Genomic DNA, 16,955 nt, shown 5'->3' with positions numbered 1-16,955 from the left:
CTCTCTGCAGTGGATGTAGGGCAGCCCCCAAGCTCACCCTTCCTGCCCCGGCACAAGCTTTCCCCAGGGATCCTCTGGAGCCACCATTACCCTCCCTGTCCAGTAGCAGTGAAGGGCTTCCTTTGGCCTTCCCCATCTGTGGGGACGCAAAGCCTCTCCACTCAGACTGGCAGAGGTGTGAAATGAATATCAGCTAAAATGCTGGGGGTTTACTCTTTAAATACCAGCACATCTGCTTGTATTTTTGGTTTTCTAGGCAGATGTTGGCAGATGAGGAATATCTTCCAGTATCTCATGCCATATTACAGTGCACAGGAGAAAGTTGCATTGGAGTGGCAAAACTGAGCTGATTTTACTTTGGATGTAGATATTTCTGTATAGTTAAGCCAGTGTGAAGACACAGTTTCTGGTGTAGCAGAATTAACCCACAGTGTTTGCCTGGAAGAAATTTGAGGCAACTTACACAACTCATGTTTTTTTCAACCTGAAATTGCCCTGTTAGCCTTTCCTTGCTTAAGGGACATCTTCACAGCCATCCATTTTGAATGCCTGATACACTTTGTTTTTCCCTTTTGTCTCTAGTTTCAAAGGCCGCATGATTATTCACCTCCTTTTCGATTTGGAACTGTTCCAAATGGAAGCACAGAGAGGAACATCAGAAACAACTACCCAGATATGCACCTTTACATGACGAAGTATAATCAGAAAGGAGTTGAAGATGCCTTGGTCAGCCTGAAAACTGGGTAAGCTTATTCTGTGGGTTTTAAAGAATGCTCCAGACTTTGCAGAAACTGAACCTACCACGATACTGGACAGACTGGTGTCACACACGGTGTGTGGTACTTGGCTCTTTTTTTTTTTTTTTTTTTTTTTCCCCTACTGAATTGTACAGCTATTGGGAAGGAAAATGATTGCCTGTGATTTGTATGCCTTTTCTAAACTCTCATGGAGGATTTGATGTGCAATGTACAGTAGGTTCGAAGGGCAGAATTGGTATTTCTCAAATTAAAAGACCGGGAGTCAGATGGGCCTGGATATGGGTGTGGGTTTGACACAGAACATGATGATTCATGTACTCCCTGCTTATCTTTGCAGGACTCTCTTGCAGGAAGGTGTGTCACAGGGTGCATTTCTGACAAAGTGTGTTTAACAAACCTGGCCAGTGTGCAACTACTTGTACCTGCTTTTCACCCTCCCATCCTTTCGGCATTCTTTTGGGTCTACTCTTAGATTTTCTTCCCTCCTGTAATTAGCATGGCCTTGCATATTGGCTGTCGTATCTGAAGTATTGACTCTGAGCTTCTTAGTACCTGTTGATATGAGATAGTCTCAAATGTACTACCTAATTCTGCTTCTAGCACTTTGAAAATATCATTGTTCTACCTCCTCCAGCTCTGAGATTTAGACTTAAGTGCTATCTATCTTTTTCCCTTTCTGAACCAGCCTGTTCTACATGGTTGGACTGAAAGACTCAATTCCAGTCTTAATCCTCAAAAGGTGTGAATATGAATCACTGCTTGTGTCAGTACACATCAGTGTGAGAGGCCTGTGTTAGCTCTAGTAATCTTTTCTGAACATATAGGCTTGATAATAGTATGCGTATTTTTGTTAGTAATATTGGATTAAAACAATCAGAATTTATCAAGATAGGCATGATGCTTTTTAAGTGAGAAGGTTAAGTTATCCAAAGTGAATTAAGTGCATTTGCTCCAGTGGCTGTCTCATGGCACATTTTGCTCGATATTGTTTACAGTGAGCACAGGAGACATTTTTTTTCTATACTAAATTAAGCTTTTAAATTAAGCTTATTAAGCTTTCTATACTAAATTAAGCTGCCTGTCCTTTTAATTTATACTCTCCCTTCCCAAAATGTGTAGGGGATTATAAGGTATTTCTTACGTGAAAAGATTAAACTATCAAAACCTTTCTCTGGAGTCCAGGTTCCCTTCTTTAAAACCTTATCCTTTCTATTATTTTCTTCTCCACTGTCTCCATCTAGCTTTCTGGACTCCCTCTATCATCATTTCTCAAGGCATTCTCAACTGGCATTTCTCAAGCACAGTTTGTCCCTTCCTAAGATAGACACATACCATAAGGTGAGATGAACCTCATCCAAGGTCTTCCGAACCGGAGGCAGAGTTGCAGCTCATGCCAAGCCTGTGCAAGCTACATTTCCTGGGTGACAGCTAAATTGTGCATTATAGATAGTCAGCTGAATGCTACCATTCAGGCTGTGAATTTTTAAGGAGGTAGCCGTCCTTAATTTCAGCTATTGCTAAGGCTGTTTAGTTGGATGGATAATTTATTTAAGGGATATTTCTTGTCCTTTTTACCAGCCATTTGTGCTATTGAAAACCCTAAGAAATTGCTGTTAGATTTAAAATAAGGCCACCTGTCAGACACTTGAGCTTGAAAAGAGGGGGCTGCCTGGCTGCAGGGGAATTCAGGACATTTACTGAAACTCAGATTGGCTGCTCTTGTGCCAGCTGCTGCTCTTCCTCAAAAGCTTTAGTCCTTTTGACAGCATAAACTATTCATTTTTATAGATTTTTTTTCCACTGGAATTTCTTTCTTCTTCTAAGTGATTTCTCAATGTGGACACCCCTAGGTGTCTACCTTGATTCCCTTGATTGACATTTCTGTAGCAGATGGTGCAAATAAGCTACCATGTGCAGTGATTTCCAGATCAATGTAAGTAACTGTTACATACTGCTGTGTTCCTTAGTATTTTATCTGATGGCACCTAAAGAAGGATTAAATGGCACACCATCAGCTACTGAAGTTTCATGCGACAGAAGTGTCACTTTGTGTTTGATTGTATCACAGTTTGGGGTATTCCAGCAGAAAGGTAGTGTCAAGTGGGCTTACGTATTTTCTCCCTTCAGTTTCTGCAAAGCAAGAACTGTACAAAGACCCCATTAATGTGGTAAATGTGAGCACATAAACCCACTTACAGCATGACTGCACCTTCTTTTTGCCTCACAGAGTACTTTCTCTTTAGAAAGATAATTTCCTTTAGGTGACCAAACCTATTGAGCTCTGTCATCCTCATCTGTCACTTCCACCTTTAATGTACCTACCTTTTTCTTGTTGGTAATGCTGTGATGGCAGTTTCCATGGCGGACACGTCAGGGATCAAACCAGGGATCTGTAGAGCTAAATGTGTGTGTTTTTACAGCTTGGATGAAAGAGATGAGACTGTGTAATGCAGGACTGCAATCTCTGCAGGGATGACAGCAAAAAGCATGAATACTTATTTGTAAGTGTATTACAGTTACCTGCCTCTCCTCTGTCTATCCAGACTTATATGCTACAAAAAAATGTTATTTTTCACTTTTTCTACCAAATTTTCTGTTCTTTTTCTCAAAATACATGAAAGTTTCCTCATCTTTGTGACTCACCCTCTATAGCCTCTCCTGTATGAATTATTTGACAAGATTAATTGTTTCACTCTTTCATTTAACATTCACCCTTTCATCCTTTTCTAGACTTGATCAAGCTGTCACCTTCCCTGCTTCCCCTTGATCACATGACTTTAATGTGTCTTGTGCCATGGAATCTATGTCCTCTTTTGATGATGACCTGTCTTTCTCTCCTCAAACTCCTTCTTGTTTCCTAGCAAATATAATATTTCTATTTTTTTCTTCAGTATGTATGTGTTCTGATTACCTTATTACTGCTGTTTCTTCTGTTTTCATCTTTATCTCTTGTTGGAGCTATTCCTATACTTTTATCTTTTTTGCCTTTTCATCATCGTCATCAGTAGCATCCAACAAGCAATTTGTCTTACATATCTTAAAGCCTGCTGCTTCTTGACAGTTTTTTGAAGATGAACTACCTGGTAATTATAGAGTCATAGAATTATAGACATGGGAAGGACTTGCAAAGATTGTCTAGCTGATATTGTTGCTGCAAGTCAAAATAAATAATACCTGTATTATTCCTGCAGGTTGTTTGTCTAACCTGTATGTATTTGCAATATCACTTTCAAAACTACTTTTGCTTAATTGAAGATGTAAGGCCACAGATATAGTTCTTGGAAGGCTGCTGAAACATCTTTTTAATGAGCGGCAGAACTTTCTGTATTCCATTTATTAATTGAAGGTATCAGTTTGCAACCATGCCTATAAAAAAGGAGCTAAATTCATGCATCTTGTTATTGAAGCACTATTTAGTACCTTTCAAAATGGCAAAATACTGTCACACATTCAAACAAACTTAGTATTGAAAGTCACAGTCTTGCAAGCTAGTCAAAAAATATACTGATGTTTTTCTCCAAACTTCATGCATGTAGAGGATCAGCTGAACCATGTAGAGCTTCATCTGGCTCTTCAGGCAGGACTAGGGAGTTCAGGAATTTTCCAGAGCTGGTTTGTTTCTTTTCCTCAGTGAAGATAAAAATGGCGTATTTATTTTCCTGAGCATTATCTGAAAGAATAAGGCGTGTAAGAGACCAGTATGTTAGCTAATATTTTCTCCTTTGTGAGAGGAGTCAAGGTCTAGTAGAGCCATGGTGGGTCCTCTGTTCTTTAGATATTTATTGATAAAATAAGGTTGTCCTCTGTACCGGAAAGATAGATCCTATTGATTTTGCTTCTTGAAGAGGGAAATAAGTTTTTGAATTAGTTAGGAATTAGTTAATTGTTGTGTTATGCTTACAGTGGCTGTTTGGGTTTGCTTCTGTGTCCCCTGCTATTTTTTTCCAGAGGAGTTTATAGTTAAAGGATGCTATCTTTTTGCTAGAAAAACAACCTTTCCTGTTTGAAATTCTTTCATCTGGGCATCAGGTTGTAGTTTTTGAGGTCTGCATGTAGTGTTTCTCTGTATATGAGTGTTCTGCTGAGATAGGCATGTAAAACTGTCAAGAGGAGAAGATGCAATGATAATAAATTGGAAATGTTTAATGTTCTCACCTTTGCCTCAGCATATCTACACTTGTGTATTGCCTGGGCTTTAAGTGCTAATGCCTGAAATTAGAAAATTTCATAGGGAAATTCTTTTCGTAGGGTAGAAACAAAATGAGAAACTTCTTTCACTTGCATATTTCCTGTCACTGATAAGTCTATCTAATTTTTTCTTCACTTCCTCAGTTTTCTTAGACCTGAGGGCTGCAGCTGAATATCTCACGCTGTATATCTTGTTTCAAGAAAAAAGATGGCATCTTTAACTGATGCTGTGTTGTGGAGCACATTGATGTGAGGACTTTATTTCCGTTTCACTGTAATAAGCTGTCAATGTAACTTGTTTCAAGGAAGCTGCAGTAACGAGTCCCTTGTATTCCATGGGCAAGCAGTGCCCTGTTATACAGCTGCAGATGCCCTCACTATCATGAACCTTTTTCAGTTTTTATTTGCAGTCACAGCTGTGACTATCTGTTCAAGAATTTGATGGTGAAGTTTGCTTGGGACTCCATCTGCCTTCCTGCTAATGATTGCAATGTTTTGTATTTTATCCACATCAAGTTTAATGCCTTATTCCCTAGTTGTCTGTGGCATGTTGGCAGAAATAAGCAGCAGCTTGGGAAGAATGCCGGGATGACAGCTCTGGTTCACTGCAGGACCTTAGACAGGTATGGTCTCACATACAGAGGATTATCAGATCTGAACTGTCTCCCAAGAAGATGCTGCTGGCCTGCAGACACATCCTGAGCTGCTAGTTGCTTTGATAGCTGCATATGACTATTCTAGTCTTCAAAAAACTTTAATAACATATAGTGATGCTAGAGAAACCACCTGACAACAGCTAACTGAACAGTATGAGTGACATGAGAAATGATTCCTCCCCCAACACACACTCTCATTGTGGAAACAACTGTATGTATTAGAATCCCATGATATTAGGTACAGAAAGTGTGGGAGAAAACCCCAAAAGGCTCTGACGCCCTTTTAGCCCTCAGACTCTAAGCTTATTGCCCTGAATTGGATTTTTGTTGTGTTTATAGTGCTTATAAATTGTGTCCAATTCAAAGCTTTGTACACTGTTGTTTGCTGAACAGATACAGGGTGGGTCAGAGGCTGTGTTGGCAGCTTCTGCAATATGTTACGGGCATAACTAGGAGGCAAACATCTCCATTTCTGTGAGCTGGAACATAATTCAGATTGTGCCCAGCAGGTCCTTCTGTTAATTAGGTCTGTCAATTAAAGTGATGCTGTGCCTAAAATAAAAATAAAATTAAAAAAAACCCTTGTCTTTTAGGGAGCCAGCTGACATCTCCATACTTGGATTGAAAAACAACCTTCATATTTATTCAAATATTTTCCATTTATGCTCAGATTTTTACAGCAAGATTGTCAACAAAATGCTCATTGAAGGAAAAAACATTAGTTTTTAGTCTTTGGGTGCTTCATACCTTTTCACCTAAAAAGAGGAGAGAAGATGTGAGAGAAATAAGGTATTTAAGAGGAAAATTATGTATTTTAATTTTTCATAAAAAGCACAAGTTCTGGATCATTCTTGTGGGCAGGTAATGACAGCTGCGATGGGAACACAAGAAAATGTTCAGCAGACATAAATTTTTAATCTTTTAATCTTGTGGCTCAGTACTTTCTGACCATTTCTGATTGACAACACCTTGCAGTATTTATGATAAAGAAGATTCGCTCTTTTCTTAAACTGGTAATGTTACAGTAAATATAAAAATTCTTTTACACAGTTTTTAAGGAATTGACAAAAATGGTTGACTTTGAAGTGTGTTCTGTGAGGGAGAAAGGAAAGGGCAGTGGGGCCAGATGAGGTTTCTGTAGTCTGTAATAATTTACTACTTGCAACTCTCCTGGATGCCTGTTATGATACATGAAGTGAGCAACTCTGCTGCAGATAGTTTTACAACAGACAAAAGTTTATGCAAATGTATTTTTAAATAATGTATTAAATCTTTAATGCCCAGTTATCTTTCAAAAAACGTGATGTTTTCCTGCTTTCTCATGACCTACTCTTATAATCTCTGTATTCTGAGCCTGCTTGGTTTTTGTGCTTTTCAAAAGCTTCAAAATTGGATTAAAAAATAAAATACATCAAATGAAATAACCAGTTTTTAAATGGGTGATCTTTGCCCACGTCATCTTTTTTAAACATTTTAATGTCACTGAAACAGCAGCCTGTAATTAATTCCCTCTTAATGAAGAGGGAATGACGTTCTCCTCTTTCAAACTGTCTTCCATAGTCAAGGCTGAAAGCCTTAGGGAATATTATTTTTTTCACCAGTTTTAAGCTAATGAATCTGAAACTCATTCATTCACATGTGATTTGGAAAAATATTTTCTTCAGTCAGCATCTACTCTTATCACAATCAAAGATAAGACCTAAGATAGGAATTAGCCTTTCTTTTCCTTCTAAAGGAATGTACTGAGTGATAGAGAGCTTCCAGTATGAATTTGTCTCTTGTAATTTTGTTAATTTGGGGTTTAATTTTCTTGCTTCCTATCTGCAGTGATGCATTGCATTGCCATAGCACAGTTGTGGATTTCAGTAGTTTGGAGGCTTGGTGTTAAAGTGTTTTCCATAAAAGAAAAGCAAGTCCATTCAAATAATAGACTTTTTTTTTCCAGAGAGGCAATCATTTCCAGCAAAACTTTAAGTGATGAAGTAAAAATGTTTTAATTTTGCTGTTCATTATCTTTACAATCAGTTGTCCAGTTCATGAGGAAAACGATGTCATGGTTATGGTCTACTTGATAGAAATCCAGTTACTGGTGTCCATAATCTTGTGCCAACATTACTAACCACCTGTTTTTTCTTAGAAAGTACAGAAATCAGTGTACAGTGGAAGCACTCGCATACAGCGTAGCTTGTTTTCTGATGCATGACAGTAACTTTAAAATACCATGAGAAATACTGAGAGCTGCATGGTATGTGCTACTTTATTATAGCTTTCTGTCAGTTCCCTAAAGTGTTATTTCATTAAGGAGAAATGTTTAAGAAAATTACTGTCCGTGTTTACATCAGATAATGGATATTTAGATAGGACATTTAGTAAGAAAATTTTGTCCTAAAAAGTCAGTTTATTGTGCTGGGTGATCACTCCTTTAAGGGGATGCTAAATCCCAAATGTGAACGTATGAAATAAGAAATTAATATTTCAGATAATGGACTCTCAATGGTATTTGTAACTAATGGCCAGGAATGTAAGATAAGTTACAGGACTGATTTAACTAGCTGCTGGATGACTCTACTTCCATGCAAAAGCACCTGTTAGCCCATTTTTATGGCTCTAAATTTTGGACAATTTTGGAGGCTGACACTTAGAACTATCCATTTCTGGAGCTGATCTGAAAGACAAAATAAAAAATTCAGTAGAGCTGTGAGACAGGAATATGTGAAATATTTCTAAGAAAATAACTGATTTGAACTTTAATTTTCTCAGTCAAATGAAATCTGAAACTGAGCGCTGAAAAGTTCAGGCAACTTTTGTCTTTAGTCATATACAGAGCATCATATTTTATACCTGTATGCTTTCTGCCTCCTATCTGGACTGGAAACAGAAATGTAGAATATTTCAGAAAATGTATTTCTGTAGTATTCTTTAGTGCTAGCAAGTTGAAATAATCACAACTATTGAGCACTTAAGTTTTTTTGATTTTAGGCAAAAGTTAGCAGTAGTAGGTCTCTCGCTCTCCTTTCTCTCTCCTCTTCGCGCTCTGCTCTCTCCTCTTCTCTCTCTCTTTTCAGTCTCTTCCCTCTTCCTGGACTGGCCCCAGACTTTTAAAGTTCAGCAGCGGTTGACAGAATACTGTATTGGTGGAGTTAAATTGCATGATTACATTCTGGAGCTCAGACGTTGCAAAGACCAAAATTACAAACAAGTCCAGAATGAAATTTAACAAATCTGTGGAAGGAGATTCATTTACTAGTGTGTATAAAACATCCTGGGGGCTTAATACAACCTCTAGCTCAGGAAATTTCCATTCGTCTAAAGCCAAGAAGGGAAAATGTTCAGGGAAAATGCCATTTATACTTGCCTTGTTTCTTATATTCCTCCTGAAGTATCCATTGTTTGCTGGTATCATATATTATTGGGGCCTAATGTCTAAGCCGGTGAGGATTTACTGGCCATGCACAGGTTTTCCTAACCATATGTACCTCCTCGGAAACTTGTAAGTCAAACAGTGCTGAACAAAGTTCCCAAACTACCTGGGGTAATGAGATGTTTGCCATGCTCCAGAAGGCCTATTTATCCCTATCAATTCTGACAGTAGGTACTAAATTATTGTACATATACAAATATATTTTCCTTAAAATGATCTAAGGAAGCTAATATGTGAATAATGATTTTTCTCCCTGTCATTCTGTAGAAGAATCTCTGCTAAACAGGTCAGCCCATTCAGCATTTTCTCTTCTGGTTGGCTGAGCCTAGTCAACTTCTGCAATCAATAGCTTCATTTAGTTTGGCATCGGATGGCTGTGTTAGCTTAATTTCAATTTACATTATGGTGCTTTCTTTTGGACTTCCTTCTAATATTCATTTCAGTGGAATGATGCTCAATTGATGTTATAGCTGAATTCATCCAAGCTAGGAACTGGAAGGCTGCTTTACAGTGAAAGGGAAACTGCTATTTGTGCTGAGATAGTGTGGAGGTGTGAGGACATTCCCAAGAAATTTGCTGTTCCATTAAGGTGTGTTTTTCAGAGGTCTGTTCACTAAAATACCAGCTCTGAAATCTGATAGTTTAAAAGAGACATGTGCCTGAATCAGCTTAGCTTTCCTGCTTCTACTGCTAGTATTATTGCCAAAATGAGCAGAGTGCAGCCGTGGCTTGGGGGTATAAAGTGCCACTGAATTTCTGGACAGTATTTTCTGGATATCTGATGGTTGATCCCTGTTTCCCATCACTTGCTCACCTTTCAGGACATGCAGTAGTTCTCAGACCCTTGTAGTTTTTCCATATGTGCTGAAAAGTCTAAATAGATAATGGTCTGGGTAAAACTTAATGTGTTATTTCTGAGGACTTATGGGATTGGTTCTTGCTTTGAAGAACAGGAAAATAATAATGTTGATATTTAGAGGCTTATTGGGATCTAAGGCACTCAATGAAATGTCTAGGGAGACTCATGCCTCAGTAGTTTCAAGTTATCTATTAACAGAAGCAGACATCATGTCATTTAAAGCTGGATCACATTTTCAGAACTCTGTTCACAGCCATAAAATAAATGGGTTTTGTTTGTTTTTGTGTTTTTTTTTTAATTTAAGAAAGTCTGTCTCTCCTGTTCAGCTGATCCAAAACAGTTTGCCTCCCAGAAAAAGCTGGTTTATATTGATTTATTCTTAATTGCATTAGTATCTGAATGCTCTTTGGATTTAAAAAAAAATATTATTCTACATGTCTATATTATTACTTTTTATTTAGTAATGCAGTTATCTATCTAATGTTTTTAAAAATTAAAAGGAACCTGGAAATAAAATGAGCAGGTGAAAGTAGCCAGGTCCCATCTAACCTTGCTTCTTTTGAGAAGTAGCTATTCCAAGTTTCAGTATTCATTTGATTTGGGGATGAGATCCAATGCTTGGTGAAATGTGCTGAATTTATCCTTCATTATGCTATTGTGACTGGGACAAAACCTTTAATCTAAAAATATATTCCCCCTACCCGACTTTCTTTTCAAATTTCACATTTTGATACACTGATGCTTTGCGAGTACTTCATTACTTGGCTTTGGAGACTTGAAATGAGACACTATTCCATGGCATAAAATAATTATAAAGCCCTGTTTAATTTTCCATCATTTTGTTGCCAAGAGAAATGTTTGAGGCATGGGGCGGTGGGTGGCCGGGATGCTGGGGAGGACGTGGTGTGAGGATGGCGCCCCTGTAGGTGACAGCAGCCCCGTGGTGCCGAGAGGTGGCCAGCAGCTTTCGTGGCCGCTGCCAGCTGCCCTGACGGGTGAGGTGAAGCCTCCCCAGTCGCGGTTTGCAGGATGGTGTTAACGTCTGCCAGAGCTGCTCTTTCTAGTTCTGCATCTGCGTTTTCTGTGTGAGGATGAAAGTAAGGATGGTTTGAGCTGGGAGAAAAGTTGAAAGGGAGGAGATCCATTCCCTGCTAAGGAGTTTATCGTTTGTGTGGGTTAAACTCTGTTAACCTGGGTTTTTGCAAGGAGATGGTTGCTAAATTTCACCCTAATGAATGGGTAATATCAAAATGTCAAGGAATCTATCCAGTGTGTGTGAGCTTAGATCTGTGTGGAGCTACTTCAATACATGCTGGAAGATAGAGTCACTGCTGGGGATGAAGTGCAATCAGATAACCTGAAATGCATTTTTGTGAAATACTGGATTGAAGAAATCATCAGTCCCTCAGGTTATAGGTTAAATACCTGCTTCTCTTGCTATGGCAATATCAAAGTATCACTTTAGAGCACTTCTGTGTTGAAGGCTCATCTTTACAGTACTGATCCTTTCCTTCTTTGATTGCAGCATTATTCCATATTGAACTTTTAGCATTAGGCTCCTGGACATAGTTTTAGAGATGCGCAAATGAGCTATATGTCTCATTGTGCACACCTGACATATATATATATTTTTATCCCTTCTGTGGATTAAAAAAAAGACTGCAAATCCATCATATTTTACAACCAGCATTTTTGCACCTGCAAAATGTGCCTGCCTCCTTCCCTACAATAGTATTTATGATCTCTAAAGTATATGCTCATGTTTAATCCAGCTTTAAGCAGATTCCAGATTTTGCCTAATGTCAAATTTAAAAAGGCTACTTTAAGGGTCATTTAAGGGATCTATAGAATTTGTTTTTAAAAGCAAAAGGGGTGAAAAGAGGTGATTTCTGCAGATTTTTTAAGAACTCTTATGAGCTGCATATCTCCAAAATTATGTTAAGGGGACAAAGCTTTAATTAGTAAAAGTGTTCTTGATGCTGAGGGGATTGAAGAGGTTGTTAAAAGTATTTGTTGAGGATTCACTGACTTGTGTTCTGATACTTGTAATAAGACAGTAATTTCACACATACTCCTTTGAAAGGTACATGACTAGAGCCCTAGTAAATAGCTGTCACACTGATCATATAATAATCATTGTAATTTTTTTGTGTGGTCACTTTGGCATTCATCTACAGGAGATTTTGAGGATTAACATCTGTTAATTTTTGAAGCCACCTAGGCAAATTTCAAAAATAAAAAGATTTGATTTCATTAACTAACTTTCCTTAGAATGAAATTTATTTCATTTGTAATGAAATTCTGAAATTTAAGACCCTTATTCTTAAATATATAATTGACCTTTAACTATGCAGAACAAACCCCAGAAGATTCATATTTGGGTTAAAAAATACTCTTCCTCAAACACAGCAAATTCATGAGATACAACTGTTCACAGTAAAATACAATGCATGCAAATTGATATGATGGTGCACCCCATATATCGCATGCATTCTATTTTTGTGCATGTCAGACCTGCATTAGTAATAATACACAGTTCCTGTGTGGCCATGAAATGAATGTATTTGGAGTATTAGAAAACATAAAGAAATAAGAGAAAAAATTGACTCTGAAGTTAATGTCCTGGATCTGACAGATGAACACTGCACTTAATGGTACCCGTTTAGCAGGAAATTAATTCTACAGTAGCTATTGTATGTTTGGATTTACGGTGCTAGTTGAAAATGGGAAAGTGACTTCAGTCATGCTCCAATTTCTTTGATCCTCAAAGGAAACACAGTGTTATTTGTTCCATAGAGTTCATTGCTTGACAATAAAGAAGAATAATGTGAATAAACAGGACTGCATAAAAGCGTCTCCTCCATTTTAGGAAACCTGCAATATACCTCATATTAAGACACCAAGTAATTGGGAGGGGTTGATTTCTAGTATGCTGGATTACTGCTATGTGTCTGCAGAAGTACTGAGCAGAATGCCATTTTAGGTTATTCACTCGTCTCCCTTTTCCCAAGAAAACAAAATCTCTCAAGAATCATGTAGTTGGTTAAGGAAGCAAAATAATATTTTTCAAATGAACTGTACTTCTGCTCTTGAGGAAGAAGCTGTCACTAATAAAAGGGCATTTTCTCTACTTCACCTTTCAATGCCTTAATTTTCATTTTATGATTTTGGTGAAAAGTATTGGCCAATAATGAAGATAAGGAAAATGACTATTACCTTGTGAAGTGTTTTCAGCTTTTCAAAAATGACTTTGCTGTACCTTTTCCTCTAACTTTCAATTTCTTTATGCAGTCATTTTTTGATTGTGTGCAGCAACACTTTGGAGAATGGGTTTGTGATAGCTATTCTCATTCTTCAGCTCTTGTACTTTTTAGTGACTCATAAATGTTTAGGTACAAGACTGTCCACATTTGTTTTTCACAAATCTCCCACTTAAAATCATTACAATCAAAAATGCTCTTTGGGGTTATTTTAGACTTATTCCAATTCATAATTTTATAACCCCTGATGTTCTCCTAGGCTGTGTGAGCTAAAATTTTCCCCACTGCCCTTTCCTCTTTGTTTGCTAAGTAATGAAGGACACTTGACTTTGTAGTCTCTTATATAAATATTCAAAATGTTTATTTTATCTTCTACCTGGGGTTATTGCAGTAGTTCAGAGGCTGCTTACAAACCTGACAGTTTCTCAGATGAGTCATCACAATGAAGTCCTGTTCCCATACGTTCATGAAAGATGCCTGGCACATTTGGCCGGTCCATGACAGTTGAAATCTTGTAGCCTGCTCATTCCAGGCTCTATAGTTCTCTTTCATCTTTTTAATAATTTACAGTTTTTGTAAACCTACACAATGTGACACAGTTCTTCACTCCTGAAGTGGCTGCCCTGAAATGAGAAGTTAATTGATTCATTTTAATGTGACTAAAGCTTGCAAAAGGCTCTGAGCATTTCTTGATGTGGGGTGCTGTACTCAGTACATGTAAGCTGTTATAAACACGTTTGTAACTCAGAGAGCAGAGAGGTTGCTACTCGAGCCAAGTCAAAGCCTCTCACCTGTATAGCACAATTTTTCTGAATTTTCTGAATTTTTCTGCCACAAGAATGAGGATCCTGGGGCTTGCCAGTCTTTCTGCAGAAAAAGGAGGAGAGAAGGCAGAAAAGGGTGGGCTGGAGCAGAGATGAGGCTGGCTGCTCCGGCCGCACATGCAGCCCACCCGGCACCAGTGTCAAGACAAACCATAGTTGGGGCATTCCTGACATAGACAAAGCAGGGAGCAAACTGCTGCTGTGACAGTCTGCTGGTCGGCATAAGTGCCCACCTTGTCCTCTCCTAGAGCTGACTCCTGGCCATCTTCACAAGCAGTTGTAATAGGGCCAACTTCTCAGACTTGCCTACATTTTGCTCTTAGTGTTGAGAAACTCTTCCTGAGGAAGGCTTAAAGCTCTTCAAAATGTAGAGTGTCAGGAAATTCACCTACTTTACAGGGTTTCCTAGGAAGCTGCCCTGCTGGCTGGAAGTTCTGTGATTCGTGTCTCCTTGCCCACGCACCAGGGCACACTGCGTTCTGAAGCTTTGGTCTGTGGGGAATGGTGCTGCTGTAATCAGAGCATATTGAAGGGATAATTAAGCCCTGAGAGGTTATAAGATTTATGTTGTTAATGGAGAAATGTATTCTGAGTATGAGTTTGTATTTGTAAAATGCAGGTCTTTTTCAGGGCAATCAACATTGTGATTTACAGTAGAGGCACTGGGCAAGAATTGATAGCAGAACCTTTCAGTGCTCAGCACTTGTCAAGAAAGTGCCTCATGTTTTTAAATCTGTTTGTGTAATGAGATTTATTGTGACCTTCTTGAAGTAGCATAGCAAAAACCCCAGAAAGTAACGCCTTTGGTGTTCTGAGAACTGGTGTTCCTTGCTGCACACCCACTGGAGCGGCTGCCAAAGCTGCTGCAGGGAAGCTGGGGAGGGATCCACAGCGGGTGAGTGAAACTGCTGTTGTGCCTTGCCTTTCTCTCCCAAAATTTTAGTGATCTGCTGAATAACTAAGGAGGCAAGTATCCTATAAACAGTGCGATTTCAAAGGTAGCACAAGGCTTTTGGCCTGGAGTCTTTTAGCAAAGATGTCTTTTTCCTTTGTATTCCTGAGTGACTGTTTTGACAGAACAAGAGCTGACGCTCTGGTTTTTCTCTGTGTTTACCAGCATGTGTTTTATATGCTTACATTGCAAAAAACAATAAATCCTAGAACAAAACAGATGGCAGTTTCCACAGTGTATCTTAACTTAGGTTGATTTTTTGCAGTGGTGGTCAGTGTCTACAGAGAAGAGCATTAACTGCCACCCTGTTGCAACTGAGTTTGAGGGAAGAGTGGAAAAAGAAGGGAAATGATGGCCTAGCTGACCTTTATTACTTTTAATGGTTGCCTGAGCCACCTTCAGTTTCTCATAATTAACTACACTGAGTTGCAATATGACAACTTGGAGGGTGACTGTTGGGGTAAATATTCTTGAAGGGAAGCAATAATTTACAGTAATGGGAGATGGGAGTAATGGGAGTAATGGAAGAAAATGGGAGAAACTTCACTCTGTACTTTTTCATAGCAACAGGCAAAATGCAAAAACTTTGCTCTGTTCTGTTATTTCAGTCTAGCATGAGAAGGATAGCATTTTTTTCTTTAGCACCTAATTTTTGCTATCTGATCTGGAGTTCTGCAAAAGTTCAGGGTTGTGTATAAATCTGTTGATTAAATATTTAAGAACAAGCATTGGATTATGGCATGCATGGAACTAATTTTTTTTAACTATGTCAGTAGCCAAAGTCTGATATGCCTAGATCTTGCTCTGTTCTGTAGATATAAATGAAGAGCTTTATCAACATACACTGATTTATGCTACTGGCAAGTGTGATTTCAAACCTTCAACAGCAGCTGAATTCACAACTGGTACATACTGCATAGTGATACAATATAATTGAAATTGATGCCCTGGTACCTGTCTGTGCCACAGTGAATATATTTTTATAATTCCCTTTCCATGTAGACAGGTCCCAACTGTTTATAAACAGCATTTTCCCAGCCCCTGTCATTTGCATTCCTTCAGAAAATTTCAGCGGCTCAGCACTAATGCGCCGTGGCTCTTCCAAGGTGCTGAGCGGCAGCGCTGAGCCGCAGGGCCGGGGTGGGGACGACGCCTGCCCCCCGCTGTGTGGCTGCGTCCTCCCCCTTCCCCTGACTCCAATGGGATGGGCAAAGACGTTGAAAAGGGAGACTGTGTTTTTGGGGGTAGGTAGTAACTTTGATGTAGGACATCGTTTAGGCAGTCCTTGAATGGGCTGGATGACAGACTTTTCTATTGCCACTGTATTCTGCTCGTCCTGTTGTGCAAATGGTAGCAATCTATATTGCAGTATTAAAGGTTTTGGCTGCAGTTGAAGGCACCTATACAAAATATACTTTTTTTTAAAAAAAATCTTTTTCCCTTTAAAGAATGCATATGAATTTCTTTAGGAATAAGAATGTTATTTCCTGGATGCAGGTCTGCTGGTGCCAAGTGATTTGTTCTTCCAAATGACCTTCTCTTCATGTGTGTGCACATTCACTGGCTTTGGCTGTAAAACATCCATGCATCTACCTCTTCTAACTTCAGCTTTACAGTGGTCCTTAAAAATTATCCCTGTAGGATGCTGCCCTTTTTTACTTTCCTTACTGCTTTTTTTTTTTTCTGTTTCATTGTGTTCAGCATATACCTTAGAGAATGGGATTCTCCCATTCTTGCAGTTTAGGTAGATGGGGTGAAAGGTTTGAAATTTTCCACAGCAAGTTCCTTTATTCCTGCTGTGCTCCAGGTACACAAATAACATGTTTGGAACAATGAATTGTAAAGAAATATTTTCTGTATTTTTTAAACAGAACTGTAGGTAGCTATATCAGATATATGTTATTACCTTCCTCTGTCTTAGCAAAGACTTTACTTCCATCTTAATTGTTTAATTTTGGAAAAAGACAAAAAGAGGTGTATAGAGAAAATGTTAAATCATGTTTTCAGTCTCATTCAGTATTTTAAATAAGCTATGTG

General features: G+C 38.5%; 1 protein-coding gene across 1 annotated transcript in view; it reads left to right on the top strand.

Moving 5' to 3' along the window:
• The window catches only part of GRIN2A (glutamate ionotropic receptor NMDA type subunit 2A), a 185,914-nt gene that overhangs the window by 152,109 nt on the left and 16,850 nt on the right, over window positions 1-16,955 (top strand). Inside the window, exon 10 of the mRNA XM_067305993.1 lies at window positions 583-743. Coding sequence (XP_067162094.1) covers window positions 583-743 — 161 coding nt within the window. The remainder of the gene's footprint in view (window positions 1-582; window positions 744-16,955) is intronic.

The sequence above is a fragment of the Apteryx mantelli genome, chromosome 16 (genome assembly GCF_036417845.1).
Source record: "Apteryx mantelli isolate bAptMan1 chromosome 16, bAptMan1.hap1, whole genome shotgun sequence".
NCBI classification, from domain to species: Eukaryota; Metazoa; Chordata; class Aves; order Apterygiformes; family Apterygidae; genus Apteryx; species Apteryx mantelli.
Note: the sequence above shows the minus strand (reverse complement) of the source record. Positions and strands in the feature narration are given on the sequence as shown.